Below are 16,885 nucleotides of genomic sequence, written 5' to 3' on the forward strand. Positions count from 1 at the left end.
TTTTTGAAAAGAGGTGTGTTCGTATAAAATGAGGTGTTTTAAGAGGTGGCCAGGAAGTGAATGTTTGTGTATATGTGTATGTGTGAGACAGTCAAGGTTATTATGTAAAAGTTATCAACCGCTTAGTATATTGACCTTGACGCTCGAGGAAGTCAAAGGCCTCGAAATTTTTTTAATTTCTCATCGTATGTCTCGTCCAATGACATTGTAGTTCAAGGATTAGAATTTAGTATTAGCCTCTGCGTTTACTATTGAAACGAAAAATTTTTTTTTTCAAATATAGATTATATTTCTTGGACCTTGAAATGTGAGATCTGATGGACCTTTCCTTTCAATTTTCAATAGTGATCAATGAATGTAAAAAAAGCGGGGAAAATGTTGCGTAATTTTTTTCTCTCCTGCGTGGGAAGAATTTTTAGATTTTTAATAATTTGGTAATAATAAAATAAAATTAAGAACGAAAATTAAAAAAAATTTAACGAAAATTAGAGAAATTTTTATATCGAGCGAAAGTGCAGTGTTGTTTTTTGATCCGAAACATGTTTTGCACGACAGGAATGGGGTCTGAAGTTCAATTTTGTAGACAATTGACCGGAATTAGTGGACAATAAACAGGAAATCAGGAACTAAACATTAATATTTTAATGTGTGTGTGAGAAAGAGGGGGAAAAAAAAGTTTTTTTTTTTTGGACGAAAAAATTCGCAATAAAAGTCGAAGGCCGACGAGTCAACGTCCTCGTGGTCTTCGAACTGCGAAGGAAGGTTTTCAGCATAAAAAAAAGGTGGGGATTATATCTTCCCCACTCTCTTTTGTCGATTACCCCTTCTCATTTTATAAGTCCAACATTCACACCACCTGGTGTCGCGAATCGTCGATCTCATTCTCTCGCAGATTCACCTCAACTATCATGGTGAACGCTTCCATTCGCTACAATTTTTACGTTAATCATCACAAAAAAATAAATTTTATTTTTCAAAATAGAATTCTCTCTAAACCACATTCGATAATTGTCGAGGTTTTGCCTTTCACGCCTTTTATTTCGTTTTTGCGGTGATTGCCTCAACTTTGCTGGTTTTTGGAGACTTTTTCTCTCGCAGTAGGAAATAAGAAGGGAAAGGACACATCAAGAATTCCCGCAGCGTTTAAAAATTGTGCGACAGGTTGAAAAGAAGCGAACCCACGAAATCATTCACCTAGTCCGCAAGAAGGGAAAGCATTTTGAAACTATATAATATAGAGAAGTGTCCTTTTAGCGCAGGTACACAATGATGAGAGAGAGAGAGAGAGAAAATCTTGGAATGTCCCTTTCATGTTTATTTTTTTTTTCTAGAAAGGAAGAGAGAAAAAAAAAAATAGATCGCCCTATATTTTTTTCAATGCAACCACCTGGACATCATGACGACGGTTTTCCGTCACGTAAGAGAACTCCCTCATGAAATTCGTGGAAAAAAAACTAATGGGCATCTGGTCCCCCCGCCTTCAGGGTCAGTTGACTGGGTCAGTAACTTATGGTCGCGAGCGGCGCCTTAATAGACGTTAAAGCAATGCGTGACCTAGCCGCAAGCAGTAAAGCGCGTCTTGGACGCTGAAAAAGAAGAGGGGCCCCCGTGGAAAGGGAAGGGAACGCGGAAGAGAGCACTCTGGGTATCTTTAAGACTAGGTCGCTCGGTCGCACTACGGTTTTACTATTTTATATATATATATATATATTCCATATAACATGGCGCTACTTTTCTCGGACGCCACAGAGCGAACTCTCATGGTCGTCGTCACCAATCCATATTTGGACCGCTATACCTCTTGTCCATCCAATTGCTTTTACTCACTCAATTCAGTTGAGTCTCTGCATTTTGTTGAATGTGCAAATTCGTACAATCGAAACCATGGGAATTTTGTTGAAATTCTTTTGCATTGAATCCTTGTCCAAAATATTTTTGATTTACTGCAATTCTTATTGGTAGCATTAATTGGGGGTTATTTTTTCTCCTATGGGAAAAAAGAAAATTAAGTTTTAGAATTGTACCGGGGAATTTCAAATTCACCTCAGAATTTCAAGTTGAGAATTGTAAAATTCACCATAGAATTCAAAATTCACAACAGAATTGCAAATTTTACCATAGAATTCAAATTTTACCGCAGAATTTTAAGTTAACTGTAAAATTATAAAGCTCACCATAAAATTGTACTGTTCACCACAGAATTTTAGAATTCACCATAGAATTCTAAAATTCACTGTGGAATTCAAAATTCATCAAAAGAATTCAAAAATTATCAAAAAAAAATTTCAAGTTGTTGCGAGAATTCCTCTCTAAATCTGAATTAGTAAAAATGTTTACTAATAATTAGTAAAATTTTACTAATTCAGAAGCAAAAAGTGAGTCACTAATTCAAATTAGTAACCATTTTTCCTAATTCAGATTTAGAGAGCAATTCTCGCAACAACTTGAAATTTTTTTTTAGTAAATTTTGAATTCTATTGATCAATTTTGAATTCCACTGTGAACTTTAGAATTCTATGGTGAATTCTAAAATTCTGTGATGAACAGTCAAATTTTATGGTGAGCTTTATAATTTTACAGTTAACTTAAAATTCTGCGATAAAATTTGAATTCTATGGTAAAGTTTGCAATTCTGTTATGAATTTCTGAATTCTATGGTGAATTTTACAATTCTCAACTTGAAATTCCGGGGGTGAATTTTGAATCTCATGGTGAATTTAAAATTCCTCGCTACAATTCTAAATTCTGAATTATTTAATTCTGAATTAGTTAAATTTTACTAATTGTTAGTAAAAGTTACTAATAATTAGTAAAATTTTACTAATTGTTAGTAAAAGTTACTAATAATTAGTAAAATTTTACTAATTGTTAGTAAAAGTTACTAATAATTATAGTAAAATTTTACTAATCCAGAAGCAAAAAGTGAGTCACTAATACAAATTAGTAAACATTTTTACTAATTCAGATTTAGAGTGTGTAAAGCTCAATATAGAATTCAAAAATTCAACGGCGAATTTTAACTTTAAAAAATTTAAAATTCATCATACAAAGAGTTTCAAATTTTTTTTTTTTTTTTTGTATCAAATAAAACCGTCATATCAAGAATGATAATTTTTCATTGGCTACCGATACATTTAACCAAGGAATGATTGAATAGAAATAAATTTCTTCTAAAGAAAAAATCAATTCAATGAAACACGATTTTTTTTTTTCACTGAATAGATTATGGGGGTTTATTTATTATTTCTCCTGAATAGATGAGAGGATAAAAGAAATTGGAACGATTTACAGAAAGAAAATCATTTTCACATATTTTGAAAGTCTTCTATGTTGTACTACTACTACAAAAAAAATAGGTCAAAAATATAATATTTCACAAAACATTTTTGATTTTCCATTTCTTTTTCATTAAAATCAACAATAGACGGAAAAATTTTTTTAAATGAAACTTAAAATTATTTAATTTCAATGCACCTCACCAATATTTTCAATTCACCAAAAAATGCATGAACAATATTTATTTCTGGCATGGGTTTCCTAGGCGACACTTAATTATTACTAACGAACATATATTGATCTTGTCTTAAAAATAAAGAATATAATTTTGATATAAAATGGAAAAAGATAAAAAAAAAAGTGAATGAGAAATTATATAAATTTTGATAGGAATTTAGTGCATACAAATAAGTAAAACGCACTCTTCCTCTCCCACATATATATATATATATATATATATATATATATATATATATACAAGAAGGGTGAAATAGATGCGTGGGGTGCATTAACCCTCCGGTCGTCGACCTCACGAGCTAGTTACGTCACGTGTGCTTCCCTCTCCGTACCATCACTTTTGATGTCGTAACGAGTCGTGATCTCATTTTCATTTGATTGCGCGCGAGTATTTCGGTACTCACACTCGGGGTTACTGACCCCGCTCTCTGCATCTACTTTAGAATCGGGTCAGCAGCTTATTATTGTGGTAGGTGTACCACCGAGAGGCAATATATCTGCGGAACTCTCTTTATAGATAACACATTTCGCGAACGGCAAAAAAAAAAAACGATAACGTATACATATATACAAAATATCAATTGCATTGCAAAAATCTATTTAAGTCCCTGGGATAAAGACTCGATTTTCTCAAATCAACGAAAAGATTAAAAGTCCATAAAATCTGTGTCACCTTATCTTATCTTTCGATGCGCCTCAAAATTCATTGTCTTTATGTGTGTTTTTTTCATTCGCAATTTTTAAAAAAAATCATCTTTTGAAAAGTAAAATGGATGGGAGATTAAGATATATAAAGTGCATAATTGTGGACATAGTTATCGAACCCCGGACGACTAGAAAATTCTTGGGGTCGGAGCGCGCGCGGTTAATGCCCCCGAGCGGCGCAGTATTGTCGCGGTTTCAAATTGCGCACGCGCAAAAGTTACGTACGTCACCGTTACTCCGTTTCGTACCTTCCTCCCCCTCCTCATTGCCTCCTCCTCCTCCTCCTACTCCCTCTCGCCAACCCCCTTAAAAACGTTCACCTTCCCCTACCCAAGCACTCCACTTGCAATCGCACGCGGCGCTCCGGTCGTTGGCCTCGCGGCCACGTCGTATATGCTATATACACTCTGTGCAATCTTGTGCCGTCATGACCGATTCTGATATAGTTGCAACAGTTACCAAATGTAACGTGTATAACACACGTTTTCGTCCAAAAACAAAATCCTCATCAAAAATAGATTTTTCTCATTATATAGTAATTTTCAAAAATTTTGAAATTATTTTAGCGAGGAAACTTTTCATCTCTCTCTGAAATTCATTTTATGTAATTTTTCTTGAAAAGAATTTAAAAATTCCGTAAGCTTAAGAATGATGGACTCCTCTTATGTCATGGAAGAGTTTAAACGAGGTCGTAGAACTATGGAAAATGAACACAATGACCGATTGAAAATGGAAGGGTGGGGTGCAAGTGTTAAAATTGGAATAGCCGAATACAGGAATAGCGTCATGGCAACCCCCGTGACAAGGGAGGATGATGAGAGTGGAACGCCTGCGCCGAGAAACTGGAGGCAGTAGCGCGAAGGTGTTTCAACCCCTTCATGACCCGTTTGGGGAATGCAACCGTTGAAAAGAGATCGATGTATACCCACCTCCAGATTCTCCCTCATCACCCACTGCCCCTCTTTTTCCTATTCCAATGGGGTTCAACCAGGGTTAGTGCCCTCGTCCGGGCGAAAACTTGCATAGATTTTTGCTACCAATCTTTTGTCAGCAACAAAAATTTATATTTATTTTCACCGACAACGATATCCGTTAATTTAGTATGGATATTGAAATTTTTTGATAAATAAAACTTTCTATTTTCAACGATAAGGAATGCTAATTTTTGTACAATTAGTAGAAATCTTTTTTGGAAACATTTGTCCGTAGATTCATTTTTGGAACAAGTAAAATGCTATGCGGAACAACTAGGAAATAATAGAAAATTTTGGCAAACATTTGTCCTAAAAATTGCTTCAATTTGGAACAAGGAGGTTCTAATTTTTGTACAACTACGGAACTCTAGGAAATTCATAAATCTTTTGGTAACCATTTCCTACAAAATTGCTCCGTTTTGGAACAAGTTGATCCCTAATTCTTGTAAAACTACTCTAGAAATTCCACAAATCTTTAGGAAACCTTTAGGAAACTGTTTTCCTAAAACAATGCTCCAATTTGGAACGAGTCAAACCCAATTCATGTAGGCTTACGAAACTAAAGGAAATTCAGAAATATTTGAGAAACCTTTTTCTTTTTCCAAAAAGAATTGCTCCAATTTGGAACCTAATTCTTGTAGGCTTACGAAACTAAAGGAAATCCAGAAATCTTTTGGTAACCATTTCCTACAAAATTGCTCCGTTTTGGAACAAGTTAATCCTAATCCTTGTAGAACTACTCTAGAAATTCTACAAATCTTTAGGAAACCTTTAGGAAACTGTTTTCCTAAAACAATGCTCTAATTTGAAAGCCAATTCTTGTAGGCTTCCGAAACTAAAGGAAATCCAGAAATATTTGAGAAACCTTTTTCTTTTTTCAAAAAGAATTGCTCCAATTTGGAACCTAATTCTCGTATAACTACGGAACTCTAAAAAATCCATAAATCTTTTGGTAACCTTTTCCTACAAAATTGCTCCGTTTTGGAACAAGTTGATCCCTAATCCTTGTAGAACTACTCTAGAAATTCCACAAATCTTTAGGAAACCTTTAGGAAACTGTTTTCCTAAAACAATGCTCTAATTTGGAACGAGTCAAACCCAATTCTTGTAGGCTTACGAATCTAAAGGAAATCCAGAAATATTTGAGAAACCTTTAGCAAACTCTTTTTCCAAAAGAATTGCTTCAATTTGGAACCTAATTCTCGTACAACTACGGAAGTCTAGAAAATCCATAAATCTTTTGGTAACCGTTTCCTACAAAATTGCTCCGTTTTTGAACAAGTTAATCCTAATCCTTTTAGAACTACTCTAGAAATTCCACAAACCTTTAGGAAACTGTTTTCCTAAAACAATGCTCTAATTTGGAACCCAATTCTTGTAGGCTTACGAAACTAAAGGAAATCCAGAAATATTTGAGAAACCTTTTTCTTTTTCCAAAAAGAATTGCTCCAATTTGGAACCTAATTCTCGTACAACTACAGAACTCTAGGGAATCGAGAAAAAAATTACTCCAAAAAGATCCAAATTCTACAACCTGGAATTCTTTTCTCTAAAATGACTATATTGCAAACACGCGTTATGAATAAACTTTCTCTCTTGTATATATATAAACTCGCACTTGCAGTGTTGAGTATATAGTCGGATGAATGATTAGTTGTCGATTAGCTTATCGAGTGAAAACACGGATAAATGACGTATGAAGTTGTTTGATATCGAGACGATTTTCTGCAACCCGTTTTTGCATGATCTTTTTCTGGTTCTCACGATGATTAGAAGCAAACTGTATAGATCGTTGTTTCTGTATTTTTATTTTTTTTTTCTAAAGGGAGGAGTCTTAGGAATCGCGTCGTCATTGCAAGGTGCAACGGTACCTTCGTTCCTCGCTGCACTATAAGTTGAGGTAGGCGAGGTCGCGAGTTCTGACGTCATTTAAAAGAGTCACTTGAATCGTCCTCTTTGGTCGTTGTCGTCGTCGTTGTCGTCGTTTATATATGCATATTGTGCGCAAGCGTCAACAACGACGTTCCACCACATACAGTTCGTTACATAATCCACAAGACAGAGAGAGAAAGAGAGAGAGGTCGTTGACCGATAGCCGAGGAGGGACTCCCGCTGACCTGTCCTTCTTTGGACCTGGGCTTTTCCCGAACTTACTCGAACCAGGACAATGACCGGAGATAGTCGACCCCGTAGCTAAATTTGCCTCCCCCACGGGAAATTGGTTACTCTTTTTTTTTTTTTTATGATACAAATTATGATTCATCGAGAAATCTGTAAAAATAAAATGGGGGGTCAATTATATGTTGATATAGTTATTTGTGGGTAGAGGGGTCGAAGAACTTAGAGGGTGGGACACATTATGAAGTTAGAGAGAGAGAACTAGAGGGAGGGGTCGATGGGGGAAAGGAACCCGTTACTAGAGCGATCGGCGCGCGCTAATGGTAGCACGAGTGAGATAAACTCATAAGGGGTTGCCAATGTGCAAGAGAGAAAATGAGGGAGCGACGAGCGTGTATAGAGACTCTCACTTTCACGCGGTGAACTGCGGGTGAATGTCCGGGAATTGGGTCAGAGGGACCCCCACTTCTCTCTCTCTTTCTCGCGAGTCAGAAGCAATATGCTCTCTGTACTAGAGAGAGCCAGTCCATAGCCAAACTCCGATATCAACGGACGCGTCTTTACTAGATACAAGTCGCGTGTGTGTTCACAAAAAAAAAAAGTGCACTCTTTTTATTTTTTGCAAAAAAATACTTTATGTGCCAGTGATTAATTCAAGTTTTGTGTGAAAGATTATTCTTCTCATTTTTTTTTTTTTTTAATTTTGGAGTGGAAAGAAAAATTGTGTGGAACGAATTCATGGGGTGCTTGTGTGATAACGATCTGGCCACCTCGCGTTCGAGGGACAATTGTTCCTCGGAGTCATCATCTGACAGCGACGGTCAAATTGACGAAGGTTTTATTGGTGATTCACAGGGTTTTTTCCGAAGGAGCATCCAACAGAAAATTCAATACAGGCCTTGCACCAAGAATCAACAGTGTAGCATTCTTCGAATCAACAGAAATCGTTGCCAGTACTGTCGTCTCAAGAAGTGCATCGCTGTTGGCATGAGTCGAGATGGTATGTATCTATTTTTTTTATACTCCAAATTTTTCTAAAAAAAACTTTCCAAATGTTGTTTTCGAGCGATGATCATGCAACGATTTCGAGTCGTGTCGCAAGCAGCGAAAGTGGAGAAAGTATTTCATGGTATACAACCGTGGATTTTCTCCCACCTTTTTTTTTACATTGTGAATAGATTTTTTTGGAATTATTAAAAATTTAATTTAGTCGGTGTGGAATAAATTTAGAAATGACAGATTATTAGATATGGAAAAAAATATATTTTTGATAATTTTTTTCATTAGGTGAATTTTTTGCGAATTAGAAAAAAAAAACCCCTTATGATAGGAAGGTGCTTCGGGGTCAATAGTCGGTCGTTGCTCGCCTTGCAAGTGGTTCCGTCAGTAGAAGGAGTACCGCTACGCGCCGCTACGTCCTCAGAGTAACCCTCTCTCTATCTAATTCCTCCCACCGAATAGCACCCACTCTCCTTTCCCTCCTCCTCCTCCTCCTTTCTTAGTGCTCGATTTTTTCGGTTCAGCGGCACGATAATGCCCCCTTCTCCTACTATCAAAGTGACAACGCGCCGTCGCGTGGCGCCTCGCGGAGACCTCACGAACTTCACTCTTCATAACTACACATATAATCCCCCTCTCTTTTGATCTTCTTTTCCAGTTTTCCCCTTACTTGAAATTCACCTGGCAGAGAGCGCGCGCATGTGTCCCGCCAAACTATACCAACTCGCGAATCTCCTTTTCAATAGGCGCTCAGCCCTCAAACGTTATTCATCTAAAGAAGAAACAAATGCTGATCCTAATTAGAGCTACCTCCCCCTTATGTTTTATAATAAAATTTTCCAAGTATAAAAGTTTTTTTTATCAATATTAGAATAATCAAAAATAGTAGGATTTTTAGAAAAGGTCATCGGCAGCTGAGAAAAACGAGGGGTTGTTCAAGGTCACAAGGGTAAGCTACCCTTGGGGTAATCCTCACACCTGCGCACACACTTCACCCTCAAGTTGCGTTGTTCGTTTAGTTCGCGCCACGTACGTCTCTATATATGTATAATATAGGTCGGTGGTACGCCTCGCGCGGCTATCGTTGAAACCAAGTTCAAGGCCAAAGGCTCGGCAAAGGCCACAATCGCGCCGGCTTGGTGGGGGCCGTTTGATGACTGAATAAGTGGGGGGGCTGTTGAACGCGACTCGCTGAACGTCACTCAGTCGGCGGTGATGCTGTCTCGCGTTTACACGCGTTATCGAAACGCGCTCAAGCCTTAATAAAAAAAACGAAAACAAAAATTAAAATTCCGTGACCAAGTGCCATTCTGTGATTGCATTGGAAATCAAATTTACCATCAGTTTGTGCTGGGGAATTATATATATTTTTTTTCATTGATGGAATAAATAATCAGAGTGCAATCGAAACTATTTTTTGTGGATTTTATATATAGGCGGGAAAATTTTTTTTTTTTCAAAATTTTGCTCCTGCCCAACGTCATGGGAGACGAGCTACCGATCCTTAAAGGGATCCTCAACGGTGTCGTCAATTATCATAATGCCCGTAGGTGTTGATTCTTTTGACCACGTGTATTGATAATTTTTTAATCATAAATTATTATTAAATGAAGTTTCTTGATCAGTGAACCATCTCTTTGGAACTTTCTATTTGTGTTGCCTGGAGCCAGTATACTTTCGTCGCGTGAAAGTATCGCGCGCGCGCGCTCACTTTCCCCTATTGGAGTCTCTCATTCTCCTTGGAATTGTGTCTGACATTGTTAAATCGTTGACAATGATGCGAGATCCTTTCCGCGTCACGCGATCTATGACCATCAAGAAAGGCCACTTGTTCATTAAGAGAGTGATTCACTGATCATTTATCAAATTGAGATTCATTTCCTTGATAGAATCTTTTTTTGTGTTTTTAACGATCACAAGATGGAATGATTTTTTTTTTGTTTCTGTTGCAGCTGTTCGATTCGGGCGCGTGCCTAAAAGAGAGAAGGCAAGAATTTTGGCTGCAATGCAGCAGAGTTCTCACAGTCGCTCTCAGGAGAAGGCAGTAGCAGCCGAGCTTGAGGATGAACAACGACTATTGTCTACTGTTGTTCGTGCTCATTTGGATACGTGCGATTTCACCAGAGACAAAGTTGCCCCGGTTCTTGCCAGGGCGAGAGAAACTCCAAACTACACAGCATGCCCACCAACCTTGGTTAGTGTTATTGGATTTTTATGTGTTGTTGTTAACGAGTCACAGACTTTGTACACTCGAGCTTTATAGCTTGTCGAACGCGGAAACAGAACCAGACGTCCTCGGCTCGAAAGTATTTTATCGAAGGACGTCTGGAAATCATTGTTCCGATATTCGGCGAGTTTTTCAATAACTGTGTTTTGAAGTAGTATTTATGTGTGTTTTTTTCTTTTTTTTTGTTACAGGCTTGTCCATTGAATCCAAATCCACAGCCGTTGACAGGCCAACAGGAATTGTTGCAAGACTTTTCCAAAAGGTTCTCGCCGGCAATACGTGGTGTGGTGGAATTTGCAAAACGCATTCCTGGCTTCAGTTTATTGGCTCAGGATGATCAAGTTACTTTACTAAAAGCTGGAGTATTCGAAGTTCTATTGGTACGATTGGCCTGTATGTTTGACGCGCAAACCAACAGTATGATCTGTCTAAATGGCCAAGTGCTCAAGCGAGAGTCCATCCACAACAGCAGCAATGCAAGATTTCTTATGGATTCAATGTTCGACTTTGCAGAGAGAGTAAACTCACTGAGATTGTCAGACGCTGAATTGGGTCTCTTTTGTTCTGTGGTGGTGATTGCCGCAGATCGACCCGGACTAAGAAACACTGAACTCGTTGAACGCATGCACAACAAATTACGCAATGCCCTTCAAACAGTTTTGGCTCAAAATCATCCTCAACATCCCGATATTTTGAGAGAGCTTCTCAAGAAAATACCTGATCTCAGAACTCTCAACACTCTTCATTCGGAAAAATTGTTGGCTTTCAAAATGACTGAGCAACAGCAACAATTGCAAGCTCAACAGCAACAGGCTCAACACGCCGCTTCCATGCAACAACATTGGCCTATGGAGGAAGATCCAGTTGTTTCCTGGGGTTCCGTCTCGGACATTGCACTCGACGAGGCTGTCAAGAGTCCCCTTGGCAGTGTCTCAAGTACAGAAAGCACGTGCAGTGGAGAAGTTGCAGCATTAACGGAATATCATCACGTGGCAGCATCCAGCGGTCATCACGCTTCCAGTGCACCGCTACTCGCGGCAACTCTCGCCGGTGGTTTGTGTCCTCATCGTCGAAGAGCCAATTCCGGTAGCACGAGTTCCGGTGATGACGATATGCATCGCGCCTCCCTCGCGAAAACACCTCAACCACCCCAGTGTCCGCGTTTCCGTAAATTGGACTCGCCAAGTGACAGTGGAATTGAATCGGGTACCGAGAAAGCCGACAAACCGGCAAGCAGTAGCGCGAGTAGTGCACCCACATCAGTATGCTCGAGTCCACGTTCCGAGGACAAGGAAGTCGAAGACATGCCAGTGTTAAAGCGAGTCCTTCAAGCACCACCTCTCTACGATACCAATTCACTCATGGACGAGGCCTACAAACCTCACAAAAAGTTCCGAGCTCTTCGCCAAAAGGATAGTGCCGAAGCTGAACCAGCTGTTGTCCAACACACTCAATCCCAACTTCATCTTCATTTGACATCACCTCCAGCGCGAAGTCCATCTACCCAAATGCAATCTCACTGTCCACAAACAGCGAGCCTACTCAGCAGCACTCATTCCACCTTAGCCAAAAGTCTAATGGAAGGTCCAAGAATGACCGCCGAGCAAATGAAGCGCACAGACATCATACACAATTACATCATGCGTGGTGAGGCAAGTCCACGATCACCCACAACGTCACCATCGCCCGCCGAACAATGTGCATCGACGACAACCATCACACGCAGTCCCCAGGGATCACAGGGTCTCCTTCAGTGCGCCACCTCAGCATATTCCACATCAAGATGGCCCGCAACTTCCGTCATTACAACGACAACCGGTGCCCGTCAACAACACCAGCAACAACAACATCAGAACAATCATCATCACAACAATAATCATCACCATCATCAGCATCATCAGTCTTCAGACTATTTAGTCGTTGGCAATTCACCTGCATCGTCACCAAGATATCTCTCGGCAGCGGCGACGAGTAGCACGAGTCCAAGGCCTACCTCAAGCACCGCGGCAACTCTCGTCCTATCCGGATGTCCAAGTAACATGATGGAACTCCAAGTTGATATTGCCGACAGTCAACAGCCGTTGAATCTTTCCAAAAAATCACCATCACCATCCCCAAGGCCTTTAGTTGGACCCTGCAAGGCCCTTTCTCTTGAGGCGTAGTGCTTTTTACGAGTGGCAATGAATTCATCGCCTTCATCTCCAAAAAAGTGCCAGGACGCTCCAAGCGCGTGACAAAACCAAATAATTTATTAAAAAAAAAAAAAAAAGTGAAAAAAAAACACAGGTGGGTAATCACAAAACAGTTTCTCTTTTTGTGTCTGTGAGAAAAATGAGATGTGCCAGTGTCGCTGATAGACGCTTTTAAAAAGTGCCAAAAAAAAAAAATATATATATATCAGTGCTGCGCAAAGAAACTCCCACCTGTTTTTGTCAATGCTAAAACTAAGCATTCTTGTAACGCTAAAAAAAATTTTTTTGTATACACGTTACAACAAAAAATAAAATAATCTACTACATGTGATAATCATGAAAATCGCGCATTCTGTACAGCCTCCACATCATTCATCAATCATCTACTCTACTATAATTATTAAATATTATTAAAAAAAAAAAAAAAATCATTAATATTATTGTACTATCCTAAGACATAGTAATCGTAAAAAAATTTTTTGTCTTGTGTGTATGTATGAGTCCAAAATAATGTAAAAAAGAATGTCTGAAAATGAGCCTGGGCAATCGAAAAAAAAATCCAAGAATTATTAAAAGCCAGAAGCTATTAAAGTTTTAAGAGTTTTGTTATGAGACTGATCGGTCCGCCGCGGCCTCCAGTTTGCAATTACCGTACCTTTATACCACGTGTCGTGTGTGTCTACCGAAAAAAAAACAGATTTCAAGCAAATTTAAAAATCTAAACCGTCGTGTTATATTAGAATTTGTAGTTTAAAAAAAAAAACAAAAAAAAAAAGAGTATACATGCAAATATTAATGTCGCATGAAAGAATGAATGAATAAATTAGCTACAAACAAAAAATCGACGAAAAAAATAAATAATGCTGTGTAAATAGTTAGAAATTAAGGCTAGGACTTTATTTAGGCGCGAGTGGCGTGAATTTCGAAGAAAGCGAGAAATCGCGGCGGGCCGCCGCCAATGTGTTGTTGAGACGCCCGCCCCGCCCCCCTCCACCCTCCATTAATACAAGCACCCCCATAACAAAAAAAAGGCATGTTGCAAAAAAAGGAAAAAAAAAAAAATTTCTTGATCCGAAAAAAAAACACATCTAGTGCGCACCTCTGTCTCTTTACTACGTAGCAGCATTCGTTTCTTCGCTAATGCGCTGCTTGCTCTTTCTACGTATTTATTGTACTCGGAATCATTCCTGATTCGTTATCGTTGCATGTAAACCCCCTCCCCCCACCCTCTTCCTTGGCAGATTGTTTCCTCTTGTGGTCGTGCACTCCTGTAGTCATTTGTTCATAAAGATTAAAAAAAAAAAAAAAAAAAAACAATAATAAATATTCTTCTCTCCCTATGACCAATTTTTATCGGACGTCTTTTTGGAAAGAAAAAAAAATTTAAATAAAATCCTTCAGTAAAAAAAAACCCAGCCCGCAAAAAAAAAAAACTAGCGTTGATATTCGTATACTGTTATTGCATAAACTACACATAATTATTATAGTAAACGATACATAAAGTATGATATATTTCTCTATCCATTAAGAAATGATTAAAAAAAATAAATAAATAAAAAACAAACAGTTATTGTTCCGGTGAAGTTAGGAAGAAAAGATTGTATACACTCACACTCAAATTACACATTCGTACACAATCACTTTCACATCAAACATGAATAAAATATAGAAAAATAAATAAAATATATAAAAAAAAAAAAAATACTGTACAAGAAAATACAAAGTAGCCCCGCATATTGCCCAGTGAGCACGTCATTTTTTGTACGCTTGGGAGTTGTGAGGTCGTCTGAATAAACATTGTCTGGTGAATTATATATCAAAATCTCTTATTATTTTATATATATATATATATATTACCATTTGTTTTTTCCATCCAATTCCCGATTTTTCCTTTATTATTCCATAAAAAAATTTATTAATTCAGTTTTATTTTAATCTTATTAAATTTTATTATTATTATTATTATTATTATTATTATTATTATTATTATTATTATTATTATTATTAATCTTATACATTTATTCATATTTTATCCTTTTTTCATTTTAAAAAAGAAATTTTTAATTAAATGTTGGGTTTTCAAACATTTTTAATTATCCAATTTTTTCTGATTGTGTTAATTGCAACTTGTGAACAAAGGTAAGTATTATTCTTTTTTGATTAAGATAGTAGTCAAGTTTTTTTGTTTTTTAATTTACTTTTAATATTTTTTTGAAATTTTCAAAAATAAAATTTTGAAATCTAATTCTTTAATATCACCTTCTTATAAAGTCTAAAAACCTTGATCTTGTTGAACCTGAAACTGTTGACGACCATCAAAAGTTAAAACATTCAGAGAAGCTACGCATATATATATTTCTAATAAACGATAATACAATCATTATAGTATCAGTATAAAATTCATTTTTAAAAAAGAACCTTGATTAATTTTGTCTAATTTAAATTTATTTTATCTACACGTGTCTATAGAGGTCCAATATAAAAAATATAATATAAATTTTTAAGTTTAAAAGAAATATTTATGATTAAAAAAAAAAATTGAGAAATTTTCTTTATTAAAAAATTGAATTTAGCTTTTAGAAATTTTTTTTTAGGAAAATTGAACGCTTTTCTTTTAAATGAAGTCAAATTTAAAAAGTAAAACAAACTTACTAGTGGAAAATTCAAATATTTACCTTTTACTGTAATTATTACGCAGTTGGGTTGAAACTAAGCTGCTTAGTTATTCAGCTTAAGGATTAGCCCCAGCGTTTGCATATATTAATATCTAGAGACATATAATGTAATTAAAAAATTAAATGACTCGCAAATGAAAAAAAAAAAGAAGTTTATTTATTTTTAAGTCATCAATATCTTTGACATTATCACCTTCACTTTATGACAGTTGAGGTCAAGGTGAAAAAAAGAGTTGATTACAGACAAAGAAATCAGAATAAGTGAATAAATAAAATAATATAACATTTTTTTAATTGTAAATAATAATAATAATAATTGATTAGCGTAGCTTCTTTGCATGTTTTAACTTTTTGGATTGAATGAAAAGAGCAACGTGTTCTTCTAATAAGGTATTCGAATAAATAATATATGTAGTTCTTATTCTTTTTCAAATGTAATTAAAAATAATTTTTGCAATGAAACTACGTATCGGATTTCAAGGGAACGGAAAAAATCGATTTTTTTTGAAAAATAAAAATACAAAAATTACCGACATAGAAATCTATTTTACCGACTGATGGTAAAGCAGGCATTTTTTTTGATAATGGTAATATAAAAATTACCGACATAGAAATCTATCTTGCCGACTGATGGTAAAAAAAGGTTTTTTAAATACTAATATGAAAAATTACCGACATAGAAATCTACTTTACCATCAGTCGATAAGGTAGATTCCTATGTCGGTAATTTTTTATATTTTCATTTTTCGAAAGAAATCAGTCGGTAAGGTAGATTATTTTTATATAATTATAAACGGAAACATAAAAAAAAAATTTTTCACATTCATAAACAAACTCTTCATTTGGAACAGCGATATGTTTCTCCAGAATAACGAAAACTTTCGCTGTTTTAGTGAAAGCTATTGCTGTTTCAAGTAAAGTTTTTTTTCGTATATGTATCATTTTATATTATTTTGATTAATTATGAATAAATTTAGTTTAATTAGTAAAATTGGCTAATAATCACAATAAAATTAGTTAATATTATTTTTTATTTTTGCTTAAATTAATATTTATTTGTTGAATTAAAGAAAAAGAAAAAAAAATTAAGACACCTACATAGAATCGCAAACAGTAGTCGCAGGTTTACGTAAAATCGTAAACAACTAAGAAAGCTCGTGGCACCAGGTGGGCGTCAGTTGCCTAGCAACCCTGCTTTCACAGAATATTGACTATATATATATATATATATATATATATATATATATATATATATATATATATTTTTTTTTTGCTTTACATTTGCTCTTTTAACCGTGATAACCATTTTATTTTCATACTGTATGTTTATAGATTTAAATTAATTACAATTTTAATTGATTACCATTGTTAAATAAATTCGCATATATTTTTTTTACCTTTATTGTTTCTTTTATTTATCTTTTGATAATAAATTGTATCGCCATAACAATGAAATCCGATTCTATTCGCAGTTAGTGCGTA

At 36.0% G+C, this 16,885-nt stretch overlaps 1 protein-coding gene across 5 annotated transcripts in view; it reads left to right on the forward strand.

The window, feature by feature from the left end:
- Positions 1–14,542, forward strand: part of LOC127276664 (nuclear hormone receptor E75) — a 164,769-nt gene extending 150,227 nt beyond the window's left edge. For 4 of the 5 annotated variants that reach the window (XM_051297260.1, XM_051297263.1, XM_051297264.1 and 1 more), the window contains exons 3-5: positions 8,166–8,310; positions 10,262–10,503; positions 10,728–14,542. In XM_051297260.1, coding sequence (XP_051153217.1) covers positions 8,166–8,310; positions 10,262–10,503; positions 10,728–12,698 — 2,358 coding nt within the window. In that variant the 3' untranslated portion in view covers positions 12,699–14,542. Of the gene's footprint in view, positions 1–8,165; positions 8,311–9,475; positions 9,856–10,261; positions 10,504–10,727 lie in introns of those variants that run through there. The other variant, XM_051297265.1, reaches the window with a different exon arrangement.
- The last annotated feature ends 2,343 nt before the right edge of the window (positions 14,543–16,885 follow it).

The sequence above is a fragment of the Leptopilina boulardi genome, unplaced genomic scaffold (genome assembly GCF_019393585.1).
Source record: "Leptopilina boulardi isolate dan_hultmark-lab unplaced genomic scaffold, ZJU_Lbou_2.1 LbouV2_150, whole genome shotgun sequence".
Classification (NCBI taxonomy): Eukaryota; Metazoa; Arthropoda; class Insecta; order Hymenoptera; family Figitidae; genus Leptopilina; species Leptopilina boulardi.